This window comes from Oncorhynchus kisutch, linkage group LG21 (genome assembly GCF_002021735.2).
Source record: "Oncorhynchus kisutch isolate 150728-3 linkage group LG21, Okis_V2, whole genome shotgun sequence".
Lineage (NCBI taxonomy): Eukaryota > Metazoa > Chordata > Actinopteri > Salmoniformes > Salmonidae > Oncorhynchus > Oncorhynchus kisutch.
In genome coordinates, this window is record NC_034194.2 from 13,052,932 (window position 1) to 13,078,926 (window position 25,995).

At 40.8% G+C, this 25,995-nt stretch overlaps 3 protein-coding genes across 8 annotated transcripts; all 3 read right to left on the bottom strand.

The window, feature by feature from the left end:
- On the bottom strand, nucleotides 1-10,527 carry rars2 (arginyl-tRNA synthetase 2, mitochondrial). 5 transcript variants are annotated; one of them, XM_020455423.2, is made up of 20 exons: nucleotides 10,339-10,517; nucleotides 9,948-10,021; nucleotides 9,222-9,324; nucleotides 8,918-9,001; nucleotides 8,658-8,755; nucleotides 8,448-8,503; nucleotides 8,221-8,304; nucleotides 7,133-7,209; nucleotides 6,822-6,980; nucleotides 6,456-6,562; nucleotides 4,493-4,588; nucleotides 4,316-4,376; nucleotides 4,137-4,213; nucleotides 2,370-2,494; nucleotides 1,635-1,702; nucleotides 1,289-1,398; nucleotides 1,058-1,153; nucleotides 674-748; nucleotides 506-569; nucleotides 1-177 (listed from the first exon to the last, which is right to left on the bottom strand). In XM_020455423.2, exons 1-20 carry the CDS (start codon nucleotides 10,378-10,380, stop codon nucleotides 91-93), a joined length of 1,743 nt encoding a protein of 580 aa, XP_020311012.1. In that variant the 5' UTR covers nucleotides 10,381-10,517; the 3' UTR covers nucleotides 1-90. The 5 variants fall into 5 exon arrangements, with proteins under 5 accessions (XP_020311012.1, XP_031655972.1, XP_020311014.1 ...); XM_031800112.1 differs by having other exon boundaries at nucleotides 1,533-1,702; nucleotides 10,339-10,501; XM_020455425.2 differs by having other exon boundaries at nucleotides 9,941-10,021; nucleotides 10,339-10,501.
- A 1,146-nt stretch (nucleotides 10,528-11,673) lies between these two features.
- LOC109866410 (akirin-2-like) lies at nucleotides 11,674-17,636 on the bottom strand. Of its 2 annotated transcripts, none has more exons than XR_002251688.2 (6): nucleotides 17,512-17,614; nucleotides 15,569-15,767; nucleotides 14,257-14,400; nucleotides 13,879-14,028; nucleotides 13,723-13,816; nucleotides 11,674-13,076 (listed from the first exon to the last, which is right to left on the bottom strand). XR_002251688.2 is itself a non-coding variant. In XM_020455084.2 (6 exons), exons 1-6 carry the CDS (start codon nucleotides 17,515-17,517, stop codon nucleotides 13,066-13,068), a joined length of 582 nt encoding a protein of 193 aa, XP_020310673.1. In that variant the 5' UTR covers nucleotides 17,518-17,636; the 3' UTR covers nucleotides 11,674-13,065. The 2 variants fall into 2 exon arrangements, 1 of the variants encoding a protein (XP_020310673.1); XM_020455084.2 differs by having other exon boundaries at nucleotides 13,723-13,794; nucleotides 17,512-17,636.
- A 3,032-nt stretch (nucleotides 17,637-20,668) lies between these two features.
- On the bottom strand, nucleotides 20,669-25,618 carry cnr1 (cannabinoid receptor 1). The gene is made up of 2 exons (XM_020454833.2): nucleotides 25,343-25,618; nucleotides 20,669-23,828 (listed from the first exon to the last, which is right to left on the bottom strand). The coding sequence occupies exon 2, from the start codon at nucleotides 23,776-23,778 to the stop codon at nucleotides 22,372-22,374; it is 1,407 nt and encodes a 468-aa protein (XP_020310422.1). The 5' UTR covers nucleotides 23,779-23,828; nucleotides 25,343-25,618; the 3' UTR covers nucleotides 20,669-22,371.
- Nucleotides 25,619-25,995: the final 377 nt, after the last annotated feature.

Here is a 25,995-nt window from a genome sequence, read left to right on the forward strand (position 1 = left end):
GAAGTGTTAAATCAAGACAACATTTATTTACATTAATTCAATAACAGTAGTTACATACACAGGAACATTGATCAAGCAGGCGTTGATTGGTCACATTTTCTCGACTGGTGTGATGCCTAATATTTTCATTCCGTTGGCCAATACCGTGCAGACACCACCGAAGAGCCGCAGCCTAGCCTATAGACGAGGATGAACAAATGATCTGAATCATCATCTCAACGGTTTACATCATGAACATGTTCCTTATCAAAAGGACGGTACTAAAACCTGTTAGCAAATAGTCAAAAGTAGATTTGTAATCTATATGGCTATGCCTGTATAAAATACATTTTCCAAGGTAAGGCCATTCATAATTAAATGGATAGCATTGAATCTGAATACACCAGGCCCTAAATGCATCCATTGACTGAAATGACACTTATGCACATAGTGGAATTTCCTACCTTGGGTCTCAGGCTATTTGTATTGAATAAGATATATGAGCAAATGATCAGTGTTTATCTACCTGTGCAACAGCTTGAGGGCTTCCCTTCACTGGCAGCTCCCTGTGTGCTGACGCAGCCAGGTGACTAGCCAGGCAGGAGAACAAAGACATTTTATGATAAGGTAATATAATAATATAATCATGTCCACACTGCCTGGAATCTCAGACATTAAACACCCTGCTCTTTACCTCAGTGTCATAAGGAAGTTGACGAGATGTTTTGGCTGCAGATCCTGTACAGACTGGTATAGAACTTCGTCATAGCTGAAAGTAGATAGTGAATGATGTAGGATAAATATTTTGATCACAATGGAAAACAGCATGTTCGGGTGTGACTGCATTTATTTACTGACCGTTTCATCTGTGAGTACACCACCTACACATGCTTACATTCATCTATGATGTCATCAAATGCAACAGGAATGAGAGCAGGTTATTTAATTGGCTTCCAGTACACAGTAATTAGGGCTCAGAATAGTTCCTGGTTAGGGAACCATCCCGGCCCAACACGTAATCAGTGAAGAGTAAGCCTGACCATTCTCCTATGTGTGGGGTTAGAGGGCATTCGCTTACCGAAGGAGGTGCTGGAGTATCGAAATACTCCTCTGATCTAGAAGAAGTGACGGGTCAAAGGCACCTTCCTCTCCGTCGCCATAGCGATGTATTAAACTGAAATGACAACAGTTGGTGAGAAGTCAGACAATGAGTTGCTTAATCAAGCGTCAGTTCATGTATTGTACTAACGTTCTATATTATTGAAAGTCCTGCAGTTTGTGAAATGATTAATGCTTCCTCATCACTCACCTACAGAGTCTGGCATGTGTGTACTGTAGAAACACCCCTGTATCACCTTGGGCCTGGAGGATCCTGTCCCAGTCAAACTTGTAGTCTGATCCTAGAGGCCCTTTAAAGTCCTGAGACGAGAATGACAGAAAACAGGGTCATGCCTGAGCATAACCTTGAGCAATCTTCCATTATTTTAATGCTTCAGTAACCTATTTCCAAAGACACAGCTGTCGCTACACCTACAGACCCACAGTGTTCTTACCCTTTGTTTGTTCTTCGTTTCATACAGCAGGTAGGTAAGTTTGAAGAATAGGATGTTTGGTTGGTATGTCATATTCTTTAAGGTTGGGTCAAATTTGTTCACCTGAACTATGAGTGCGCTGATCCCCACTTTCTCAGCTGTGTCTTCTGGATACACCATTTCCTTGGTGGCTGAGGAGATAAAGAATGTTAACTGACAGATTATTAATGACTAATAACTATACACCTAGGCTGAATCCCAAATGGCAACCTATTCCCCGCATAGGGCACTATTTTTGACCAGAGCCCTATGTCACCTGGCAAAAGTAGTGCACTATATAGGAAATAGGGTGTAATGGGAATATTTAAGATGAATAAAGTTCGTATTCAGTTTAGAGTGGTACATAGTTTAGCGTATTCATATATTTTCCCTTTCTGTAATACACATGATTTACAGTGTTCTGCTTGTGACACTCGGGTTGATGGTCACTAGACTCAATGCAGTATGTTATAGATTCAACTCATATCTGTTGATAGTGATTGAGGTACAAGGACTCACTGAATATTTTGGTATTCTGTGAAACGTTGTGCGATTCTTTAGCAGCTGAGGAAGTCACTGCCTTTTGTTTTGACTTCCTACAAGCCTATTGGGCTGGTGTTTACAGAACAGTTGATTATGGTACTGTATAATGAAGGCCAAATAGACATTTTCTCTGCCTCTGTGCTGGGTGGCATCTCCCTGTTGCAACTTGTAATACATTTTGGATCGACATTTATCTGGGGCTGCCCTTCTCTTTTGTTCACCTGGAAATTCCTATCTCTAGGAATCTCTATAATGAATCCCATGTCATGTCCTTACTCTTGGACTGGCTCATGTTCCTGAGCATCCTAGCCCGGGCTTCATCCAGGACGTCTTCCAGGAAAACCACCTCTCCTAGCCTCGTCTTCATACCCTGCACCAGGCCAAACGGCACATGCTGACACCTGCAGCCAAACAGATAAAACAATACCTACATATAAACTCAGCAAAAAAAAGAAACATCCTCTCACTGTCAACTGTGTTAATTTTCAGAAAACTTAACGTGTAAAAATTTGTGAACATAACAAGATTCAACAACTGAGACATAAACTGAACAAGTTCCACAGGCATGTGACTAACAGAAATTGAATAATGTGTCCCTGAACAAAAGGGTGGGTCAAAATCTAAAGTAACAGTCCGTATCTGGTGTGGCCACCAGCTGCATTAAGTACTGCAGTGCATCTCCTCCTCATGGACTGCACCAGATTTGCCAGTTCTTGCTGTGAGATGTTACCCCACTCTTCCACCAAGACACGTGCAAGTTTCCAGACATTTCTGGGGGAATGGCCCTAGCCCTCACCCTCTGATCCAACAGGTCCAGACGTGCTCAATGGGATTGAGATCTGGGCTCTTTGCTGGCCACTGACATTACTGTCTTGCAGGAAATCATGCACATAACAAGCAGTATGACTGGTGGCATTGTCATGCTGGAGGGTCATGTTGGGATGAGCCTGCAGGAAGGGTACCACTGTAACTGACAGCGTTGATATTGCCTGCAATGACAACAAGCTCAGCCCGATGATGCTGTGAAACACCGTCCCAGACCATTACGGACCCTCCACCTCCAAATCGATCCCTCTCCAGAGTACAGGCCTCGGTGTAACGCTCATTCCTTCGACAATAAACGCAAATCCGACCATCACCCCTGGTGAGACAAAACCGCAACAGTGAAGAGCACGTTTTGCCAGTCCTGTTTGGTCCAGCGACGGTGGGTGTTTGCCGATAGGCGATGTTGTTGCCAGTTATGTTTGGTGAGGACCTGCCTTACAACAGGCCAAAAAGCCCTCGGTCCAGGCTCTCTCAGCCTATTGCGGACAGTCTGAGCACTGATGGAGGGATTGTGCGTTCCTGGTGTAACTCAGGCAGTTGTTGTTGCCATCCTGTACCTGTCCTGCAGGTGTGATGTTCGGATGTACCGATGCTGTGCAGGTGTTGTTTCACGTGGTCTGCCACTGCGAGGACGATCAGCTGTCAGTCCTGTCTTCCTGTAGCGCTGTCTTAGGCATCTCACAGTACGGACCTTGCAATTTATTGCCGTGGCCACATCTGCAGTTCTCATGCCTCCTTGCAGCCTGCCTAAGGCACGTTCACGCAGATGAACAGGGACCCCGAGAATCTTTCTTTTGGTGTTTTTCAGAGTAAGTAGAAAGGCCTCTTTAGTGTCCTAAGTTTTCATAACTGTGACCTTAATTGCCTACAGTCAAAGCTGTTAGTGTCTTAACAACCGTTCCACAGGTGCATGTTCATTAATTGTTTATGGTTCATTGAACAAGCATGGGAAGCAGTGTTTAAACCCTTTACAATGAAGATCTGTGAAGTTATTTGGATTTTTACGAATTATCTTTGAAAGACAGGGCCTTGAAAAAGGGACGTTTCTTTTTTTGCTGAGTTTACATAAATATAACATAGGATAAACATAACGGATAAAACAACTGTATAACAGTGCGGGGGGACACACCAAACCATGAAACCAAATAGATTTAGTATGGGACTATGTGTAGAAACAATCGATTCTTTGTATTGTGACAGCTGTGTACACAGCGTTACCTCTCAGCCCACGAGTGTCCCATAGCCAAGAGGATCTGGAACAGCTGCTGGAAATGAATCCCTTGACTTTTGTCTGTCTTCACAAAGAAACAAATGATAATACGTTTAGATAAAAGTTCATATAACACTGCTTTTTGTAGCCATTGCTGAGTGTTAGAGCAGTTTGGCCGAATGCTTACCACATAGATCATCTCATCGAAATTGTACCTTTCCTTTCGATCTATGGCTGCAGCAAGATCTCTGGAAAGACACAACATGACAAAAAGGATAATCAAGACTCACGTGTCACTTGATAATTACTAAAGTATTGCACACCAGTCATAACAACACTGTCAACCTTCTAAAGCAGCACAGACCTGGTGATATAGAGAGATGTCCCATCACTGCGTAGTACTGTGGAGTAGCTGGACATGTCTCCAGCTGAAGAGAGATCCACCACGCCTGTCCCCTTCCTGTTAACAGATATATATATATATATATACACACATATATACACTGCTCAAAAAAATAAAGGGAACACTTAAACAACACAATGTAACTCCAAGTCAATCACACTTCTGTGAAATCAAACTGTCCACTTAGGAAGCAACACTGATTGACAATACATTTCACATGCTGTTGTGCAAATGGAATAGACAACAGGTTGAAATTATAGGAAATTAGCAAGACACCCCCAATAAAGGAGTGGTTTTGCAGGTGGTGACCACAGACCACTTCTCAGTTCCTATGCTTCCTGGCTGATGTTTTGGTCACTTTTGAATGCTGGCGGTGCTTTCACTCTAGTGGTAGCATGAGACGGAGTCTACAACCCACACAAGTGGCTCAGGTAGTGCAGCTCATCCAGGATGGCACATCAATGCGAGCTGTGGCAAGAAGGTTTGCTGTGTCTGTCAGCGTAGTGACCAGAGCATGGAGGCGCTACCAGCAGACAGGCAGGCCAGCAGCAGGACCGCTACCTCCGCCTTTGTGCAAGGAGGAGCAGGAGGAGCACTGCCAGAGCCCTTCAAAATGACCTCCAGCAGGCCACAAATGTGCATGTGTCTGCTCAAACGGTCAGAAACAGACTCCATGAGGGTGGTATGAGGGCCCATCGTCCACAGGTGGGGGTTGTGCTTACAGCCCAACACCGTGCAGGACATTTGGAATTTGCCAGAGAACACCAAGATTGGCAAATTCGCCACTGGCGCCCTGTGCTCTTCACAGATGAAAGCAGGTTCACACTGAGCACGTGACAGAGTCTGGAGACGCCTTGGAGAACGTTCTGCTGCCTGCAACATCCTCCAGCATGCCCGCTTTGGCAGTGGATCAGTCATGGTGTGGGGTGGCATTTCTTTGGGGGGCCGCACAGCCATCCATGTGCTCGCCAGAGGTAGCCTGACTGCCATTAGGTACCGAGATGAGATCCTCAGACCCCTTGTGAGACCATATGCTGATGCGGTTGGCTCTGGGTTCCTCCTAATGCAAGACAATGCTAGACCTCATGTGGCTGGAGTGTGTCAGCAGTTCCTGCAAGAGGAAGGCATTGATGCTATGGACTGGCCCGCCCGTTCCCCAGACCTGAATCCAATTGAGCACATCTGGGACATCATGTCTTGCTTCATCCACCAACACCACGTTGCACCACAGACTGTCCAGGAGTTGGCGGATGCTTTAGTCCAGGTCTGGGAGGAGATCCCTCAGGAGACCATCCGCCACCTCATCAGGAGCATGCCCAGGCGTTGTAGGGAGGTCATACAGGCACGTGGAGGCCACACACACTACTGAGCCTCATTTTGACTTGTTTTAAGGACAATACAAAGTTGAATCAGCCTGTAGTGTGGTTTTCCACTTTAATTTTGAGTGTGACTCCAAATCCAGACCTCCATGGGTTGATAAATTTGATTTCCATTGATAATTTTTGTGTGATTTTGTTGTCAGCACATTCAACTATGTAAAGGAAAAAAGTATTTAATAAAAATATTTCATTCATTCAGATCTAGGATGTGTTATTTTAGTGTTCCCTTTATTTTTTTTGAGCAGTGTATATACACACATCACTTTTGTTTGTTAATTGGACACTCTTATTCTACATATACTATCACTGTTACCTGTGATCAATGCACACTTTTGTTTTATTTCTTATTCATTTCTACATACTTACCTATAAATAATCCATAGATTATTTCTCCGCTTAATTTAACACATGGTAGTACTAGATGTTGGGTGGGAATGTTTACTTAAAGGTATGTGGTGACAGTTTGCTTAGTGTATGACATTTACCCAGACTTTTTACACAATGCTCTTTCATAACTCATAAGGATGTTTGCTTCCGTGACATACTCTGTGGTTTTCAGCAGGCCTCGTCTCTGTAGCTGCTGCACCACCTCCTGGGCTTGTTGTTGGTGAAAAGACTCTCCAGAGTAGATGTCAAAGTGAACCCCTAAGCGCTGAGAAACAGAAACACATTGCATCAATATTGACATCTGATAACAAAACGGTGTGTTACAAAGGCGCTGACGTCTTGTGCACTTCCCTGGAATGACAACCCTATCTGAGTTCATGTTAGGCAGTGCATGGGCATCAGTACAAACAGTGTTTGAGTAGTGTACATTACTGTTTTAATTTAATAAAACAGTTTAGGCAAAAGTTTAGTCCTACAAAAGCCTTTTGGCTAGTTGGTCAGAGGTGTGCCGGCCGGGTCAATACCTTATAGACTTGTTGGTACTCCTCCACTGTGATCTCTCTAAACTGTTTCCATAGTAACAAGGCCTGGTGTTCCTGCTGTTCCAGCCGTCTAAAGAACTCTCTGGCCGCCTGTCCTATGACCTCATTGTTCTCCGCCTCCTTGTTCACCTGAACGTAAACCTACAGGACATATATACACACAAACAAACTTGTAAGGGAAGGCCGCCAAAGACGTGTTCACACCTGCTGACATGACTGTATAAAAAAAACACAACACAAGAGGGCAGTGGTTTAAGTTCTCTCTCAGAACTACTATGATTCTCACAACTTACATCAAATAGGTGTTGTAAGGGATTCTTTTTCAATTTCTCCTGACACCCAAAGAGCTGAAAGCCAGCTCCCAGCAAACCTAAAATCCACAGGCAAGGAAGAGGTTATGGAAACCTGGTCCCATTTCCCAAGGCAAAAACAATCATTCTTATTTTCAAAAAGTAATCAAATCACATATAGATTTATATTGCTTAAAGATAGACTCAGTGATATGACGTAGGTGCCCAAAGTAAAATCCCCCAAGGAAGTTGAAGCTCGTTTACTGCATTTCTACACAATTTAAACTCTAAAATGATCTTTTGGAGAAAAATAAATAAAAAACCCAGCCATTAATTATCACCACAATATTAGGTTTAAAGGTCTGTGGAACAGCATATACAATGTCAACCACTACTCAACCTCCTCATAAATTGACTCAACTGAGGAAAGGTGCATATATTCCAATGTAAAATAGATGCGTAATACAAGCTATCAAGTCACATCAAGGCCAATTTTTTTTTTTTTACACTAAAGGATTGCATGCATCCATCATTCCATTTGCAAAATAATGCAAGATAGGTGTGATTGCATAGTCATAATTTAGGCTAATAATATACCTCAGTTCAGAACAACGCATGCCTGAGCACACAGTGAGTAGGCCTAATCAGAGATGTTTCTTCTCCTTTCTTTGCATGGGAAGAATTTGGCATTTTAGAAACACATTTCATGCAATTTTACTACACTTTATATGACTGGAGACAAGCAACATGTTTTTAATACGACACAAATTGGTAGCTCACTCTGCTGATACTGACAAGCAGATCAGTAAATACGACCTTGTCTTGAATGCAACCATCTAACAGATCTATGAAAACAAAAGACACAAATTGTACAATATGACGTCCATCTAATGATTGTCCCCAGGTGTACTGATCCAATAATAAAATACAGATGTGTGTGCACTCACTGTGTGTGACGTTGTGGGAGCGAAGTCTTGCATCTCACGAGTCGCAATATCTGCTTTGATGCTCGCGGCAACGTCATTTCACCAAGTCTACCTTTAAAGCTTCTCAGTGTAATTCTTTATGCTCTTCTTCTCTGCTTTACTCACCAAACTGCATGCCCCAATCTCCTAGGTAATTCACTCTAATGACATTATTTCCCAAGGATTCTTTCAGGTTGGCAATGAAGTTACCTAAAAAATAACATTGTGCATTTTTCAGTCACAATAGATACAATATTTCAAACACATCCTGAATTTAGCCTGAGGTCAGGAACAATATCAAAAATGAACTCTGCCCTCTCCTGGTACGTTAAAGAACTTCAACTGAGTCTCACCAATAATGGTGGAACGCAGATGTCCAGCGTGAAACTTCTTGGCAATATTTGGAGAACTGTAAGAAAAACAAAAGGGAAATGTTGTCAATAAATTCATAAAAAGAAGGTAGCTAATTTCTTTAGTGCTTGCCTCTTAACACTTTGCCTCAACATCCTAGACTCTGAAACAATACAAACGAATGGAAGTTTGAGGAGAACATATTTCAATACCTAAACTCCACCACAGTTGTTCCTTTTTTGAGGCCATCGAAAAGTTCACTTTTCACACCAAATTTGTGACGTTCTTGGCACAACTGCTCTAAAACTTTCTGAAACAAAACAAAAACAAATGTGTAGACTTCCAGATGGTTGTCTTGTTCATTTATATACATTCTATTCCTACATGCTGGTTGGTAAAAATATTTCAAACAGAGTCTGCAGTTTTCCGACTGACATGATCAAAATGTAGGTAGGGAAAAAGGCATATTCACCTGTACTAACAGATTCCGACTAACTCTAAAGTGTATCACTCCCCGTCCAGCAAATATTTCTTCCACCACACTGTCTTGCTTTAACTGAAAGGAAATAGCATGCACTGTAATTCTGACAGGAGCGTGAAATCTAAATATCAGCAAAGTGTGAGTATGTGACGGACTACTAAACGTTTCAGGGTGAAGTTTCCCCTAGGTAACGATCTAGGATCAGTCCTCCCCCAATCAAAACCTTACCAATTAGTGTGGAAAATGTTAACCTGACCCAAGATCTGCATCTAGACTACAACGCTATTGGTCCCACCTGACTGGCCAGAGCCTCTGTCTGTGCCTGGAGGTCTCCATTAGTTGGCAGGATCCCATTCCTCAGTAGAGTGTTGACTGACAGCCGGAAATCTGGGGATTGCCTGAGATGAACAATATCAGAAGAACCATTGAGAAACATGGTGACTGTGTAGTGATAATCATGTTTGATTGAGGGATCTGTAAGGACCAGACTAGGACTGAGACTTCATTCAGTAGATCTCTCTCCCTCTCTCACACACACTGGTGTAAAGTACTTATGTAAAAATACCCCCCAAAAATACTTAAGTAGTATTTTAAAGTATCTGTACTTTACTATTTATATTTATGACTTTTACTCTACTACATTCCTCAAGAAAATAATGTACTTTTTACTCCATACATTTTTCCTAACACCCAAAAGTACTAGTTACATCTTGAATGCTAAGCAGGACAGAACATTTAGGTGCCTCGTTTGTAAATTATGTCTGAGTGTTGGAGTGTGCCCCTGGCCATCTGTAAAATAATAAAACAAGAACATGTTACTGTCTGGTTTGCTTAAAACAAGGAATGTGAAATGATTCATCCTTGTATTTTTTAATACTTAAGTGTAGTTAAAACCAAATACTTTTATTCAAGTAGTATGTGACTTCCATTTTTACTTGAGGCATTTTCTATTAAGGCATCCTTACTTTTACTCAAGTATGACAGTTGGGTATTTTTCCACCACTGCACACTCACACTTAACTGTTTTTTGGAGACTGGGATAGCACAGAGAGCTGAAATGAAGGCATCTTCAGACCGTCCCAAAGCCCTAGAGAGCTAAACCAAGAGAGGTCAAATATGAAAACTGCAATACACATTGTTGTTGTGTCAATTGGACCCCAATAGCACAGATTATTGGTATGTTTTGAAGTCATGATTACCTACATTGACCAGCTTGAAATATTCAGAATACTCCGCTATCAATGTTAATTGGCCGATAGAAATTATCGTTATAAATTTAAACAAACCGAGGGCATCTTGGTTCTTAAGAATAATGACAGGCACAAACATGCGGATACTATTTGCTAACATTACGCACGAAATGAAACCCCACATAGCTAACGTTAGCTAACTACACAGAACACATGCCCTACCTTCGATGCAATACTTCTTCTGAAATAACAAGCCATGTGCATACGTCGACATCAATGCCGTGTTTTCATAAATTACATTCAATGGTCATAAAATAGATGATTCCATATCACATTCATGCGTGCTTTTGCAGCTGATGACATTCAAACACTCATTTCCTGCTTAAGTGATCTTTGAACTCAACCGCACACGTTTCATCCAATCGAAGTGGTGTATTTGCCGACTACGTCATAGAAGAGTGGGCACGTTAGATTTCCACTTCGAAGCTCTCTGGCGTCGTCTGTCGTCACACAGACTGTGATACCAAAATGAAATATGCTCTTGCAAATAATGATATATTTATGCAGTACTAACTTTTTCATTTATTTTGTATTCATAGTGATACATTTACTTAAATGAATTGGCTCAAATAGGTCAGATATATGTTCCAATACCATAGAATAATAATTAAGAACATGTATATTTCTAAAGTCAATAATACACCTGATACTGTAACCACACAATTGCTATGAGAGCAGTGATTATTTGACCAGTAAGTAATAACTCAACAGATAAAACAGACCTTTCAGGGTAGCCTATCAGTGTTTTTTGTTTGAGAACATGAAGTCATAGGCTTCATGTTCCTTCCGCTAACTAGGTTTCCATCCAACCTTTTTATACAAGTAAAGTACATGTTGGATAACAAAATGTCATGACAGGCCTGATAGAAACAGAAAATGTGTCAGTAAAATGTCCAAATGCCAAAAAAATCTAAATATGCTGGACAAGGTGGGATATTTTTGTGTTGGTAAAATGTGAGAAATTTTGATGGATCGCTTTTATTGATATAATAAATCATATGAAAGTAAACACAATGATGTGGTCCGGGCGCCGAAGACGTGGATGTCGATTAAGGCAGCCCACTGCACCTCTCCGATTCAGAGGGGTTGGGTCAAATGCAGAAGACACATTTCAGTGGAATGCATTCAGTTGTAAACTGACTAGGTATCTCCCTTTCCCATCCCACTTTGACTGGTTAGGAAAGCTTGCAGTTTATTAGGCTACAGATTAAACTAATTATGAATTTCACAGGGTGGTGAAAATGCAAGGTGATGAGCTTGATGCTCCATTTCAATAAATAGAGGGTCTTAATTCTGGTGACACAAGACGCTTGGCTTCCGTTTGAAAATGTAAAAAAATTCTCATTAATTTGTCCATAATAATCTCATGTACCCACCCACACTGGATCTGCGAGCTGTTGCCTAGAACGCACATGCCAATATCAATGAGCACCACGACATACATTTCTTATTTTTTTGGAAAACCATCAGTAGAGCTGAAAATGTGACAGAAACCCATTTAACTTTAACATTTTTATTCGATACATGGGAATTTAACCACAATATGCATTTGCATGTCCACTACGTCATCACGCACAGCCTTTTATCCATAACAAGTCAATTCAATGAAAACACATCTGGTGGGAAAAATGAACATTGTTTTTATGCAGATTATACAATATTCACCTGAAAATCTATCACCAATTGGATGGAAACCTAGCTACTATGAACATTTATGTGTTTGGACAAGATAAAATACCTTCAAAGTTCTCCTTCTCAAATGGTGGAGGAGATGGATTATACAGTCCAAAATCAACACCATCAAAAGCAATGACTGAAGTGGAACCTTCTCCGGCACACTTGGAAGAGATAAATTGAACAAAGATGTCAACTATTCTAGCATTTTTTACTATGAAAAAGACAATGTGAAAATGGAACATCCTTTAATGTAAACCTATTATTCATTAGCTTTACCCAACCCAAGTCCATTAAGCTACATAGCCAATAAAATAAACAGGGAAAAAATGATAGCACTTTTTTTGTAGATTTTTTTTTTTTAAAGGATAACTGTAACAAAGGTCAGGCAAAACGACATAATTTACACAAGCCATTTACCATTACAATGTAACCATAGCTGATAGATCATAGGATGTCCTCTCCTGGAGTCCAGTCCAGAAGCTTCCTTGGATTATCTGCTCTTTTGTAGTGGACCACCCCTCCCAACTGTATAAGTTGATTTGATTAAAAAATAAAAAAAGTTGCGTCTCGTCATTTTTGAAACAAAGAAGCATGTTTATGGAACAAAATAAATCTAAATGTGTGGTGGCAGAGTCATAGCCTGAGTGCCAGTCTGTTTGGGCTATAATGCCAACTCCTTGTCACTCATTGTCTTAGCTTGACAAGGACAGCAATGTAGTTGGAAAGAGCACAAACAGATCTAAGACGAGGTTAGCAGAGTTGGGAATGGCAGGTCACTTTATAAAAAGGCCTAAGAAAAAAGCCTAATAAATATCAATACAGCAATTAAAACAACAGAGGCCACTGGTAGAGTAATAGGTAGCAGAGGTCCATATATGTGTTGACAGCAGGAAGCACTCCAAGGTTTCATCCAAAATGGCACCCTATTTTATATATAGTGCACTAATTTTGACCATAGCTCTATGGGCGCTGGCCAAAAGTAGTAAATTGGGTGCCATTTAAGCCGTAGCACAAATACCAGTCGCTGAAGAGAACGTAGTTGCCACTGACAGAAGCTTGAGGCATCCTAAGCCCACAGGGGAGATATGGCACTGCTACAAGTCCAAATAGAGCCTGTGAGTCTCTGGAGAACACGGTTGGCAGATAATCAAATGGGAAGTTTGAGCAATAATAAAATGGGAAATTGGTAATCCATCAAATATGAGGTTTCACTCAGGAAACATCTGGGGAGGAAGAGAGAGCAGCTATGAATACAGATTCATGGAACAAAGTTCACAATACATTAAGCATGATACAGAAGTGACAGGGATCTTTATAAAGAAGGGAGGAAGCATGTCAGTGTTTCCCCTAGGTGTTTTTTTCCTTTCCGCAGTGGCAAGAGTCACAAAGGGGGGGGTGTTCAGGTTCACTCTCCAATCACTATTTTTACATAGAAAAGCAACACAATTGGATGTTCTAAGTACACAGAAATCCTAAAACCACACCAGGAGTCCACCTTCGAGGTCTGGAAAACATTAAGATATTTAGATTTAATGTTACCCTTTTATTCAAGTCATCACGCACCTAGGACTGTTTGGTTAGCAATGTTTCTGTAGCACATGTGATGGCATTTGAAAAACAATTGCACATTGGATTGAGGGAAATAATCATGATATCATTTTACCAGGTAGGCATAGGCTACTTTATAGCAAGTTAACATTTAATTGAGAAGGTTTTTGGCAAAGCCTTTCCATCCACCAAGACATTAGTCGCTATATTTCCCCCAGTCAAAGTCTTGGGGTGTGGTGGCAACAATTTAGCAGCGGCGGTGCGATGCTGCTAAAATAATATGGGAAACACTGCACTGACAGAGGGAAGTTTATTACTCACAGCTAGCAGGTTGCTCTCCAAATCGCCGCATTAGCTGATCGTGAGTGAACTTAACGAAAGCATCATATTGCTCTGCAAAAAGAGAGAAAAAGGTCTGACAATAAATAGAGTGCTATATATTCTGCAGAGGTCACAAAAACAGTTTCTCCAACACACCTGCTAGTTTTGTTGTCAATATTTCGTCATATTCTTCCCTTATCTTCTCCTCTCGTTCTTTAAGTAGTCGTTCACAGATCATCCCAACCTGTCTCAAGGTAAATAGAGGTTGCTCTTTTCTAGATGGGGAGACAGCACCAGAAGATGTTCCTATATAGAGAATAAGTATCCATTATCAAAGAGAACATTCTCAAAACCACATGTGAAACTTGACCAAAACAATTATGACATTAAATGAAGCCAAGCGACATACAACTGCAAGCTAACAAAAGGGATAACAATTGTTGTGAGGTAACCAATGGTTTCCAATTGATGAACCCCCTCAGATGTGTCTATTCCTCCTGATGTCCTTCCTGAGTAAAAGCAGACTGGACATACCTGGCAGACTGGATCCATTAAGGATGGAGCTATGGGGTTGTGACTCCAGGGGACAACAGCCCTCGGTCTGCTGAAAGCTGTTCTCCAGGTGCCTTCGCTTCTGCATCCGCTTGTACTCTTGCTTGATATTGTGCAGGATTTGCTCTGGAATGGAAAACAAGGGCAAGATGTGGTTAGGGCAAGCTAATCAATCATTCCAAATAAGAAATTGCACATCATACTCAAACAATATACCTTGTGAGTTATCTTGATACTTCACTAAATAACTAACAACAATATGACCTTAATTCAAGGACAAAGGCTACAAAACACGAGCTATCCACTTCCGTAGCAAATGAGAACCCCATCCCAACCCCTGCAGGAAGTAATTCCACTGCACAGACTAGGCCATGTTCGACCAGTGGTGGAAAAAGTATCCAACTGTCATACTTGAGTAAAAGATAACTTAATGGAAAATGACTCAAGTAAAAGTCCCCCAGTAAAATACAACTTGAGTAAGCCTAAAAGTATTTGGTTTTAAATATACTTAAGTACCAAAAGTAAATGTAATGGCTAAAATATGCCTAAGTATCAAAAGTATAAATAATTCCTAATTCATTATATTAAGTACATTTACAGACAGCCAGGGGCACACTCCCAACATAATTTACAAACTATGCATGTCCATCAGATCAAAAGGCAGTAGGGATAACCTCTTGATAAGTGTGTGAATTACACAATTTTCCTGTCCTTTAAAGCATTCAAACTATAACAAGCGTCAGGGAAAATGTAAGGAGTAAAAAGCACATTATTTTCTTTAGGAATGTTGTGAAGTAAAAGTAAACAAAAATATAAAATAGTAAAGATACCCATAAAAAAAAAATGTTAAGTAGTTTTACTAAACCTAAAGTACTTTACACCAGCATTTGACTAATATATTGCCCATATGGCACATGCCATCATCCTGTTGCTGTTAAAGAAGTATTTATCAGATACATGTCTGGCTAAATGTAAAATGCTCATTTATAAGACCTATGCTAGCTAGCTTAGCTTGAAGGTTTAGCACCGGCCTCCTAGCTGCCGTTAGTTAGCAAGCTAGTTGAACAAACAGTTGTGTCTAAGTCACAGGTTTCAACAACAAATGCAAGAAGTGTTTACAAGTTTATCGGTAACTTACTGTAGCTACTAGTCATGCATTTCATATTGCTTAGCCAACTAGTTAGTAGTTAGCTACGCTAACATAGCTAATCTCACCAAGGTGTCCTAACAACACCTTTCATTCATAGATTCCCACTCATGCCTTAAAATCTAGTAGCTATTAACTGTTGCTAACCCGTTGTGAGTCTGGACGACACTTCTCCAAATGGTGAGGGCTCCATACGCAGATATTTCTGGGGTGATGAAGTCGAGGCGGCTTGAGACATTGGGGTGCACCTCCTCCTTTTGGGGGACGCCTGGTTCATCAATGGATCGAAATCCATAGTCCTTTTCAAAGTAGCCCCACAAGCCATTCCGTTGGCAATATTATGGATCTATAAAAACGAGATAAAGCTTTGGTTTTCGCTATCAGAGGGCACACCAGAGCTCCTGTGACTGGGTCCCTCCGCTGGCTTTCTTCGACTACGCTCAAGGGAAAATTCAGGTTATGCACAAATTGCTTCGTTTTTCACCTCTCGAGTCTTAATACCATCCAAAACGCAGACCCTGTAATGGCCTAGTGTTAGTAGAAATTCATCCAATCAATTACTGTATGTGAATGATCATATAAAACCAGATGACAGTAGATTTTGGACAAATATTTCCTTCTCCCAGCGCCGTCGTCAAATTCTCTCCTCGATGACAACCAACATGGCGTCAAAACAACGTTCATTTTACATTCTGAGCTAATGGGCATGCGCACTTAACGAATCTCGTGTTAGTTAATGTAGTTTATTTTTGTATACAGTTTATACTTGTTCATATGCAATACTTGGCGCCTTTGCACTACATTCCCCACATAAACCGTGAATGCCAAAAGCACTCGCCAATTTGAAATGGGTGTGTGCAATCTGGTATCCTTGGGACGTTCATTGAAATTGAAATGTAAAATGTTTAAGGTAAGGGTTAAGGTTAAGGTTTAGATAAGGGTTAGAGTTAGGTAAGGGTTAGGCTAAGGGTAGGGGTTAAAGTTAGGGTAAGGATTTCGGGTAGGGACACGTCCCAAGGATTCCACATAGCACTGACCAATTTAAATGCCACAGTACTTTCAAATTATTTACAGAATTGGAATAAAGCTATTAGTTAATTCCTAACGAAGAACAGAACGTTTGAAAACGTGTCCTCCAGTCATTGTCTCATTTCTGAATGTGCATATTTGATTCAACTTATTTTATTGTTCTTGTAAATAACAGTACTTTGCTAGATCTATTCTCTATTGTTCTGTGCTGCAATGTGACTTATTTACCAGCAGGAAGAAAGAACCATGAGCTACGTTTAGACAGGCGACCAAATCCTGATTTTTTTTTTTTACTCAGCTCTGATTTGGTTGGTCAAAAGACCAATTAGTAGAGAAAAAAAGATCTGCCTGTTTAAATGCAGCCCGTGAAGTTTGCAGGAAATCTATTATTACAGCTAATCCCACAGACTTTTCAAAAGATTGGACAAAGTAAAATATTCCTTAAACGTTTCTCGCTCATATGAGACATCCCCATGTCAGCAGGCTACATACTTTCAGTTTAGGACTGGCCCAATTGTGTTTGAGGTGCACTTCCTTATTTAGATGTTGTTTATGTCTAGTTTCAGATATACCTGAACTAATTTCGGTTAAACCAGAACTAAAGTCTCACGTAATACATCAGCTGCTCGATTAAATTCCTGGTTCATGTGTTAAAATAAGAGACGAGGAGGAGCAGAAAAGCTCTCTCTTTGCAAATTACAGGCCGAATGTTCTCTCTTTTGAAATTCAAAAGATGCTAACACCAGCAAAACCATGAGTTGTCGAAACCAGTGACGAATAATCTAACTAGAATCAAATTGCAGTTGTCACATGCTTTGTAAACAACAGGTGTAGTGTTTACTTACGTGATCTTCCCAACCATGTAGAGAAAAAAAAATATGAGTAAAGATAAATTGGCTACATAGGCAGCGGTGACCCCTCATTCAGGGCAGAATAAAATAAATATATATATATATTTTTTGGGGGGGGGGGGTTGCATGTTATTTTAGCATTATTACGTGTCACATATCAGTTTGCAAACAATGTAAAAAATAATAATAATTAATTGTAAAGCCACTTACAAACATTGTCTCTTTTTTGCTCCCTTGAGTAAGGCAGCTCCAAAATGCAGGTGTTTCAGCCAAGCTTAGTGCTTTCTGTGGTGGTGGTGGTGGTGGTGGTGGTGGGGCAGCAAACGGAAAATACTGAGAGTAGGGGGTGGTAATGTTCACTAGTTGTGACGTGATTGGCTCAGTGTTCTGTCACTCATGGGGACTCTATGTCACCACCAAATCTAAGGGTAGAGCTTGAAAATTCAAGCCCCTTGGGTGCTGCCATAGAGTTACATTAGAAGTGCCCATCCATGAAGTCTCAAGGTAATTGGCCACAGATAAAAGGATGCCAAATCACGTTAGCTTTGATACTTTCAAAATCTTAGCTAGCAGTCATCATCATGAATCAAGTCTACAATCTACTGGCAAATCCTTTTTAATCCTTGTCATATGAAGAGAAATAACAAAGAGAAATTACAGATAAAACGTATCGGTGCTCATCTGCTATTGGACATAAACAAGTTGGAAATCGCAAATTCAACAATTTAGTGGTTTGGAAGGAATCAGTAGCTAACTGCAAGCATTGCAAAGAAATCACTAGCCTGCTATTCAGTGGAGTGGCTGTGTGGTCCCAAGTCTGGGATTAAGGGTCTCTTTTCCAAGTTTAAAATTATAAACATTCACCATTGGCCATGCTGTCAATCCAGCATGATTTCTGCCCCGCTGAAAACAACTGTTAACTCGGAACTGGGAAATCTGACTTCAGTGAGTTCAAGACAACTGGGAACTCTGGGAAAAAAATGAGCTCCGATTTAGAAAATACGTTTTGAACGGTCATACAACTCGGAATTGTAAGTCAAGAACCCGGGCCTCTTTCTAGAGCTACAACTTGAAGATCACTGACGTCATCATGATTCAACCTTGTTTTTGTTCTGAGTTCCCAGTTGTCTTGAAAGCACCATAAATCCAGAGAATGCCGGACATTGAGTCCAAACATGTAATGTATGCTGCTGCATAAATTATGTAATATGCCAGGGAGATATGTATACGGTAGTTAAGAAAGTAATACTAATTACTATGTTGTGTAGTAAGCTGTTTGTAGCCCATGTGCCTCACCCTAATAATTTGGTCTATTTTCCCTTCTTCATTTCGCCTACTGTTCTTAGTACACATGTAGCCTATAACCTGTTTTAGAGAAAAGTAATCATTGAATATTGTAAGAACTTTCATTGTCTACTTATATGCCCCCTTTATTTATCCTACGGTTCTGACTTGGTGTACAGGGAGAACACTGTAAGAATGGCCGATGTTCTGAATTCTGTCGCTGTACATTTCAAAAGTGCTGAACAAATAGTTATTGACTACGTGCGTCCTAGCTCGTTCAATAATGTCTTAATCGAAATTACGGATTGCCTCTTATCTGCTTGTTGTCCCCTTATGCCATAGTTTGTCAAATCAAATCAAATTTTATTTGTCACATACACATGGTTAACAGATGTTAATGCAAGTGTAGCGAAATGCTTGTGCTTCTATTTCCGACAATCAGTAATATCTAACAAGTAATCTAACCTAACAATTCCACAACAACTACCTTATACACACAAGTGTAAAGGGATAAAGAATATGTACATGAAGATATATGAATGAGTGATGGTACAGAACAGCATGTACATCTCAATTGTCAGTAGAAATCACATTTGTTGAAGCAAGGCAGCCATATCAGCTATGTTTTTTAAAAGGCAGTAAATGAGGCTGAATGAACTGTTTCACTGCCAGACAAGGCTCCGCTGATAGCCAGGTGTAGCAGTGATAAGCTGTTGGGACTACTGACACGACACTGCTGTTGGGACAGCTGTATGCAAGCCCTAACTGTTTGCGGGCACCGTTTGTCACCATTATAGTGCAATTAATGTATTATTTAGTGTTGTGTTGTGTAGTGGCTGGCATGCAAAATCTGTCCACGAGAGATTATACCTGAACTGACATCCTATGAAATCATGTTCATAGCATTGCCTCTTTCATGTGTCTCTGTTCAGCTGTAAATCTGAACTGTTCAAAAAAAAGTATTGTCTGTTTATAATATGCATAGCACTGCTTTTAGCACTGTCAAAGTTCCACGTAGGGGGCCCTATGTATCAAGCGTCTTAGAGTATGAGTGCTAATTAAGGATACGTTTAACCATTTTTAAATCACAATGGATGAGATTACATGGAGAGTGGGAACTGATTGGAGGTCAATGCTCAATCGGAGGTGCTTTATACATACAACCCTAAAGCCCTCAGTTATATATTATTATATTGTATTGTATTATAACAACTGTATTATAATTATTCATCCTGTAGGATTGTAATCCCAGCAGGCCTGTTCTGCTGGGATTTTTGCTGGGAGTTGCTGGGAAGTTGCTGGGAAGTTGCTGGGAAATTCCCATCCTGTGGATGCGAGACAGTGAGGGCAGTGTTGTATATCGTCCACAAGAGGGCGGGAAAGCGTCAGGAGTCCATGCTTCCCTTTAAAGCCAACTTATACTTTAGCCAAAAATGTGGTCATAAGCTTTGTATGGGGGTGTGATGCGATTCCAAAGCCTCTAGAGGGGTGCAGGGGCCAAATCAAGCCTCATATCGCATCACCGTGCCTTCTCAAATGTTGTAACAATGCGGAGGGCTCAGTATAGCTCCACATTGACATAATTTGTTGATGGTAGGTGGGTGCAGAAGGTCCTGTATAAACACAAATGCACTTCCTTGAAAACTTCCTTCACAACAGCTCTGCTCCACGAAGCCAAAAGGAGTATTTTCTCTGACTTCTGCAGGCTGCATCATAGCGTTCTATTCTTGGGAAAAAATAGATTTCTGTTCAGTGTCCTTCCTTTATTGCCTTCTTGAGTGGAGTAATAACATACCGTACCTGACATGGTTGGTGTAGGTGTATAAGCCATGGGTGTATGGTTGTATAAGTTATATGAGTGGATCTCTGCTTACACCTATTTGTGACAGATCTAACACCTTGTTATCAGAGATTACTTCAAAGAAAAGAGGAAGGAAGGGTGATATTCACACAAGACCTTGGGGTCACTTATTACAGTTTATCAAATTTGTTCTATTGCGATTTTCTTCTCTTTTGTAGGCTGAACACACTATACCTACTAGCCTACAGCTTTTCATCAAATAATCATGAACTTGGGCAGAAGACATGATAACCAGCTGTGACTTTATTCAAAAGCTTGGAAACATTACATTGCAATATGAAGAAAAAAAACTGTTGAATACCGCAGATTTTTTTCCCCCCCCAAAGACTTCTCAGATGCCACCACAGTACAGAAGCCACTTAACAGTTTAACATTTGATTTCCAACACTCAACATTACAAGAGGCAGCAAAGCATACTGGTAAACAGCTGTCGGTAGTAGTTTAACACCAAGATAAATGTCTAAAGAACAATGTTAACTGAGTGATAGTTCTAGATTAAAAGTCCTATATAATATAATTGAAAATGACCATTTTCATCAACACTGGTAAGAGACTCATTCTAATGTTTTCTCTGCTAACGAATGAAAGGCTTGCCTTTGATAAGAATGAACTGCAGTCAACCTAAAAACTGACAGACAGGCTATCTTCTTGTTTTGTTTATCTAAAAGCTGTGCAGTATGTCTACTCTAGGGTAGCTATTGTGATCTCCTCAAATATCAAAATAATCCTAATCAAGTTAAGTTATGTTTACGGTAACACTGACACAATTTGATGAGGTGTCGAACAGAAGGTAGATTTCAATTTTTTTTTTAATCAAGTTGTAAAGTTATTCACAAATGTATCTATTGCATGTAGTTCTATGATTATTATGGTAGTGTGGCCAGCACACTGCAACCAGATTTCAATTTTCATGACCTGTGCTCAAGCTTTAGCCATACAATACATTGTTGCGTTGACAAACTGTTTTAAAGACAGACTCATAATGAAATCATTTTTTGGAACTGCATTGTATGTAACACTGTAAAATTGTTTGGTATACATTCATTTTTTATTGAAAACATACCACTATACCCAAGAGTAGAGACAAAGATATGAAAGGCACAATACCTTATTATGACATTGTAGATTTTTGACTTCGTGACCACATCTTATAAGTATTTAAAGCAGATTTAGCTTACTGTGGCCTCAAATGGCACATTTATTTCATTACATTGAAGACTGTGGTTTTCAGATTCATCCAGCTTCTATATGAAAGATGACTCAAACAGTCAATGGAGCTGTCTACACAAAGTCAGGTCAGATTTGATTTCCTGTTAGTTATTTCTGTATAAAAAAATTAACTCAGACCGGTCGATATAAAGAGAAAATACAAAGGCAACGGTTCCTCTGTCGCTTTATGGATCATACATGTCTTAAGTAAATTAAAGTTAGGCCCTTATGTAAATAAAATGGAACTCTTCACACAACACTGTATATTTGTACATAACGCCTGGACAAAGCCAATGCCTGTTCTGGCTTCTCAAAGCCTAAATGATTTATCTTCTTTATGGAACACATATTGACATCTTGATAACATACTGAAACATACTTCTAATCTCAAAAACTTAATTAGCCCCTTATCCCATGAATGAATATATCATTGGTTCAGAACCTGAATTCACAGTACAAAAAAATATGCTAAGCCTTCTACAGTTTTATCATCATGAAGTCTATGGCCAACAGTCCCCATCCCACTGTCTTCATCACCTTTAAAAAATCTATTTGGCACTTAGGCACTGGAACACTATACTGGCACACCTCGTAAACATAAAACAATTAAGTAATGAACCGCTGAAGCATTTAGCTATGTGTGTAATTCATTACATCCTGTGGAAGGTCCATCCCCATCTCGTGACGCAATATCGCTGTGACATGATGATGACCAGCTAGACAGCTTCTGCAGATGTCTCAGTGGAGACAGACATGGTCACTTTGGCTATTTTCACAGTGGTCTTCACACAGCTCTCTGCAGCCCTGTTGGCAGCAATGTGCCTGTTCTGGCAGTCAGACTCCAGGCTATTGTCCAGCTGCTGGGCACTGCCCCGGCACGCCTGGCATGAGTTTAGGAAGGCGTGTCGCATGTCCTTGCTCCTCAGGGCGTAAATGATTGGATTGACGGTTGAGTTGAGCAGACAGAGCATGCTGGCGAAAGCAAACACTGTCTTAATATCGTCATCCATCTTCCAAAACAGGTCGTAGACCATGATGGCCAGCACAGGGCCCCAGCAGATGACCAGCACCACCAGGATGAGGACCAGTGTCTTGGCCAGGCGGATGTCCATGCGCGTCTGCTCAGGGCGCATGGTCTGCGACTTAGTCCCATCCGCCGAGTACACCACCAGGCTCTTCTGGGAGGTGCGGCTCAGCATGCGCACGGCGTGGTGATGGGCCTTCCACAGGATGTACATGTAGGCGTAGATGATGAAGAAGACGAGCACACTAGTCACCCCGATCCAGAACATCAGGTACTTCTCGTCGATAAGCGGAAAGATGTCTGAGCAGACCGAGTTGAGCTGCTTGCAGTTCCAGCCCAGCAGAGGGAGCACTGCGAAGACAATGGAGATAGTCCACATCACGCAGAAGGCGATGACAGCCTTGGTCCGCGTGACGATGCGCCTGTAGGCCAGGGGCCTGTGGATGGAGATGTAGCGGTCTATAGCAGTGAGAAACAGGCTTCCCACAGAGGCTGTGAACGAGGCGGTGACTCCGCCCAGCTTGAAGAGGAACACGTTGGGGCTGTCTTTTCTGTGGAACACATGGAAGTCCAGAAAGCTGTAGACGAAGATGACGCTGCCCAGCAGGTCGGCTACAGCCAGGCTGCCTATGAAGTGGTAGGAGGGGCGGCAGCGCAGGGTGCGGGATTGGAGTATCACACACAGCACGATAAGGTTCTCCAACACCGTGAAGGTGCCCAGGGTGAGTGACATCACCGCCACAGCCAGCTGCTGGCTAGGGGTAAGGATCATGAAGCATTCCATATCCATGAAGTTCTCCCCACACTGGATTCCGGTTCCCTCATCTCCAAAGCCACTCCGGTTGCCAAACAGATCTGTGGCATTGGTAGGGAAGAATGGGATGCCTTTGAGGATGAGTTCCTCATCTCCAGGCACTTTGTCTGGGAAAGAGTTACTGAGGAAAGCAGAGAGAGGCTTCTGGACGGACAATCCACCCTTAGTGAAGTCAGCGTTGATGGTGGTGTCATCATAGATGGCATCGTTGGAGCCCAGGTACTGCAGTCCAGATGTTATAGTCCGGAAGGTGGTGTCAGCCACACCATCTAGCACAGACTTCATGACTGGGCCTGAGAGGTGAACACTGCGGTTTAAGATGATTCCTGGTTAACCTATGAAATGATGAGAGAAATATTTGTGGACAGACATAATTATGTTTTTCTTTTTGTTCTTTGGATCCCCACTAGCTTTTGCAGAGGCAGCAGATATTCTTGCTGGGGTCCACAAAAAATACAGAACATGACAAGTAACAAAACACTGGTGCACTAATAGACAAGGACAGTCACACAAATAAAAAATTCCATGATATACACACACAATAACAATAAAATAATAATACAACCAATACAACAACAACCAATGATGTGTGTGTTAGAGTGTCTGTGTGTGTCCCCTGACAGTCCCCGCCGTTCCATGAGATGTTGTTAATTAAAATTGTAATGGTAGTTTTGCTTATTGCTTGAGTAATTGGAGATGGAAGCGAGTTCCATGCGATCAAGGCTCTGAATAATACTGTGCGTTACCGTGAATTCTTTTTGGACTTGGGGACTGTGAAGAGACCCCTGGTGGCATGTGTTGTGGGGTATGTATGGGTGTCTGAGCTGAATGTTATTTGATAATCTTCTATGACAGTTTAACTGGCATTGAATGGCACTGAATCACATATTCCGTGGCCAAAATGAAACCATGTCTTAGATTGGGTTTTTCTCACATTGCTTGAATGAGCAAAATCATCAGGGTGTTTTAACTCCAACCTGCTATATCTCATTCTATAAATTATATTACTTTATAATTATCTAATGATAATCATTAGCCTGAGGGGCAGCCTTCTTTAAAAAAAAAATGTTGATAGAGTATGCTAACCATTAGGGATGGGCAAAGGATAAGCTATTGCCCTGCATGTCACACAGAGAGAAAATGCCACTCCTGTCAGATAACTCATGTGCAACAGGAGACAGTCGATTTAGTTTATGTTTGAATACATGAGATCACTAAACACGGCTCCTGTTATACATTCCCTTTACTGTTATTCTGTGCTATCGTTCTCATGCTTAGCAGTCGCCATAGGATGGTGCACACAGGTGCAGTCATACCGAAGCTGATGGGGTATACTGATGGGGTGTACTGTTATCTAAAAGTGAATGAAGCCTTTATAACGTTGGTTTATATTTTACTAAATGTATTTCAAGAGTCCTAAATTCATTATCTTAACTTTTAACTGCATTTATAATTTCACAATATTAGACTAATAGGCTAAATGCCCTACTTTGTAAACGTTAGTTTCACTTTCACCACTATAGGCTTCCCTTAAATTGGTTATTATTCTATCAATGGGTTTCACCTTTTATTTTTCAAATGAATTCTAGATCTACTATTCAATGCCATTGTATAGGCTTCGTTAACGTTTAGGTTAATGTGTTGATGTCAATACAAATGTTTTTTGTTTGTAGCGTTTTTGTACTGTGAAATGAATGAGAGTCCTGAATTAGGACACATTGGCCTAAATCATTTATTTTAGCCGAATAAATCGCAATACATTTAATTATACATGACGCTGTAATTTGGGGGGAAATGATTCCTTATTAAATTAAAACGGTAAATGAAATACAACAAAACATGTTTTTACCTTCACATCGCTCGCTCAGGTGTTGACTTCCCTCCACCCAAACTGTCTCCAATCATTAATCCAACCTTGACGCGCTGTATCTGACTAAATAAATATACGTTTAATCATCGAAACAAGGAAAGGTAAAAACATTTAACACTTATATAAATATATTTTCTATATAATATCTAAGTGGTAATTTATTGGTTTATAAGGTTTCTTGATGGGCGCTCATTTCCTTTGGCATCCGCGCTCTCATGTGCGCCCTTCGCACTGGTCTAAAGTTCTGGTTGCTGCGATGTCAGAGTTTTTTTTATGTGCGTATTTATGAAGCATTGCTTTAGAAAGCCACATCACGTGCTATGAAACGCGCTATGCATAGATTTCTATAACCAAGTGCAGGGATTTTGGTGCCGTCAAGTGCAAGAACAAGGGAGCATGCAGACACAATAAAAACACTGTTTTAGTCCCCAAAACCCATGCCATTGGACAAAAGGACAGCTGCACATAATCCTACTGTTACAGGTTCCGTGCATTATGGCTCAAATAGGTTCACTTACAGATAGGCTTTGTATAAGACAATCAGTCATTTTCACATAATTTCACTGTCATTGATTTGTCATAATGAAAAACGGCATTTACAATATTCTTGAAATTTAACTTGGTTGATTTGG

Excerpts from the sequence above, each read along its gene's own strand:
- rars2 (XM_031800112.1), bottom strand. The coding sequence starts at position 10,380 with ATGCACATGGCTTGTTATTTCAGAAGAAGTATTGCATCGAAG. Across the intron at positions 8,305-8,447 it reads TCTGCGTTCCACCATTATTG|GTAACTTCATTGCCAACCTG; the intron begins GTGAGACTCAGT and ends GTTATTTTTTAG. Across the intron at positions 2,495-4,136 it reads GGACACTCGTGGGCTGAGAG|GTGTCAGCATGTGCCGTTTG; the intron begins GTAACGCTGTGT and ends GTTTGGCTGCAG.
- cnr1 (XM_020454833.2), bottom strand. The coding sequence starts at position 23,778 with ATGAAGTCTGTGCTAGATGGTGTGGCTGACACCACCTTCCGGACTATA.
- LOC109866410 (XM_020455084.2), bottom strand. Across the intron at positions 14,029-14,256 it reads TAATGGATCCAGTCTGCCAG|GAACATCTTCTGGTGCTGTC; the intron begins GTATGTCCAGTC and ends TTCTCTATATAG. Across the intron at positions 13,795-13,878 it reads ATTGACAACAAAACTAGCAG|AGCAATATGATGCTTTCGTT; the intron begins GTGTGTTGGAGA and ends CTCTTTTTGCAG.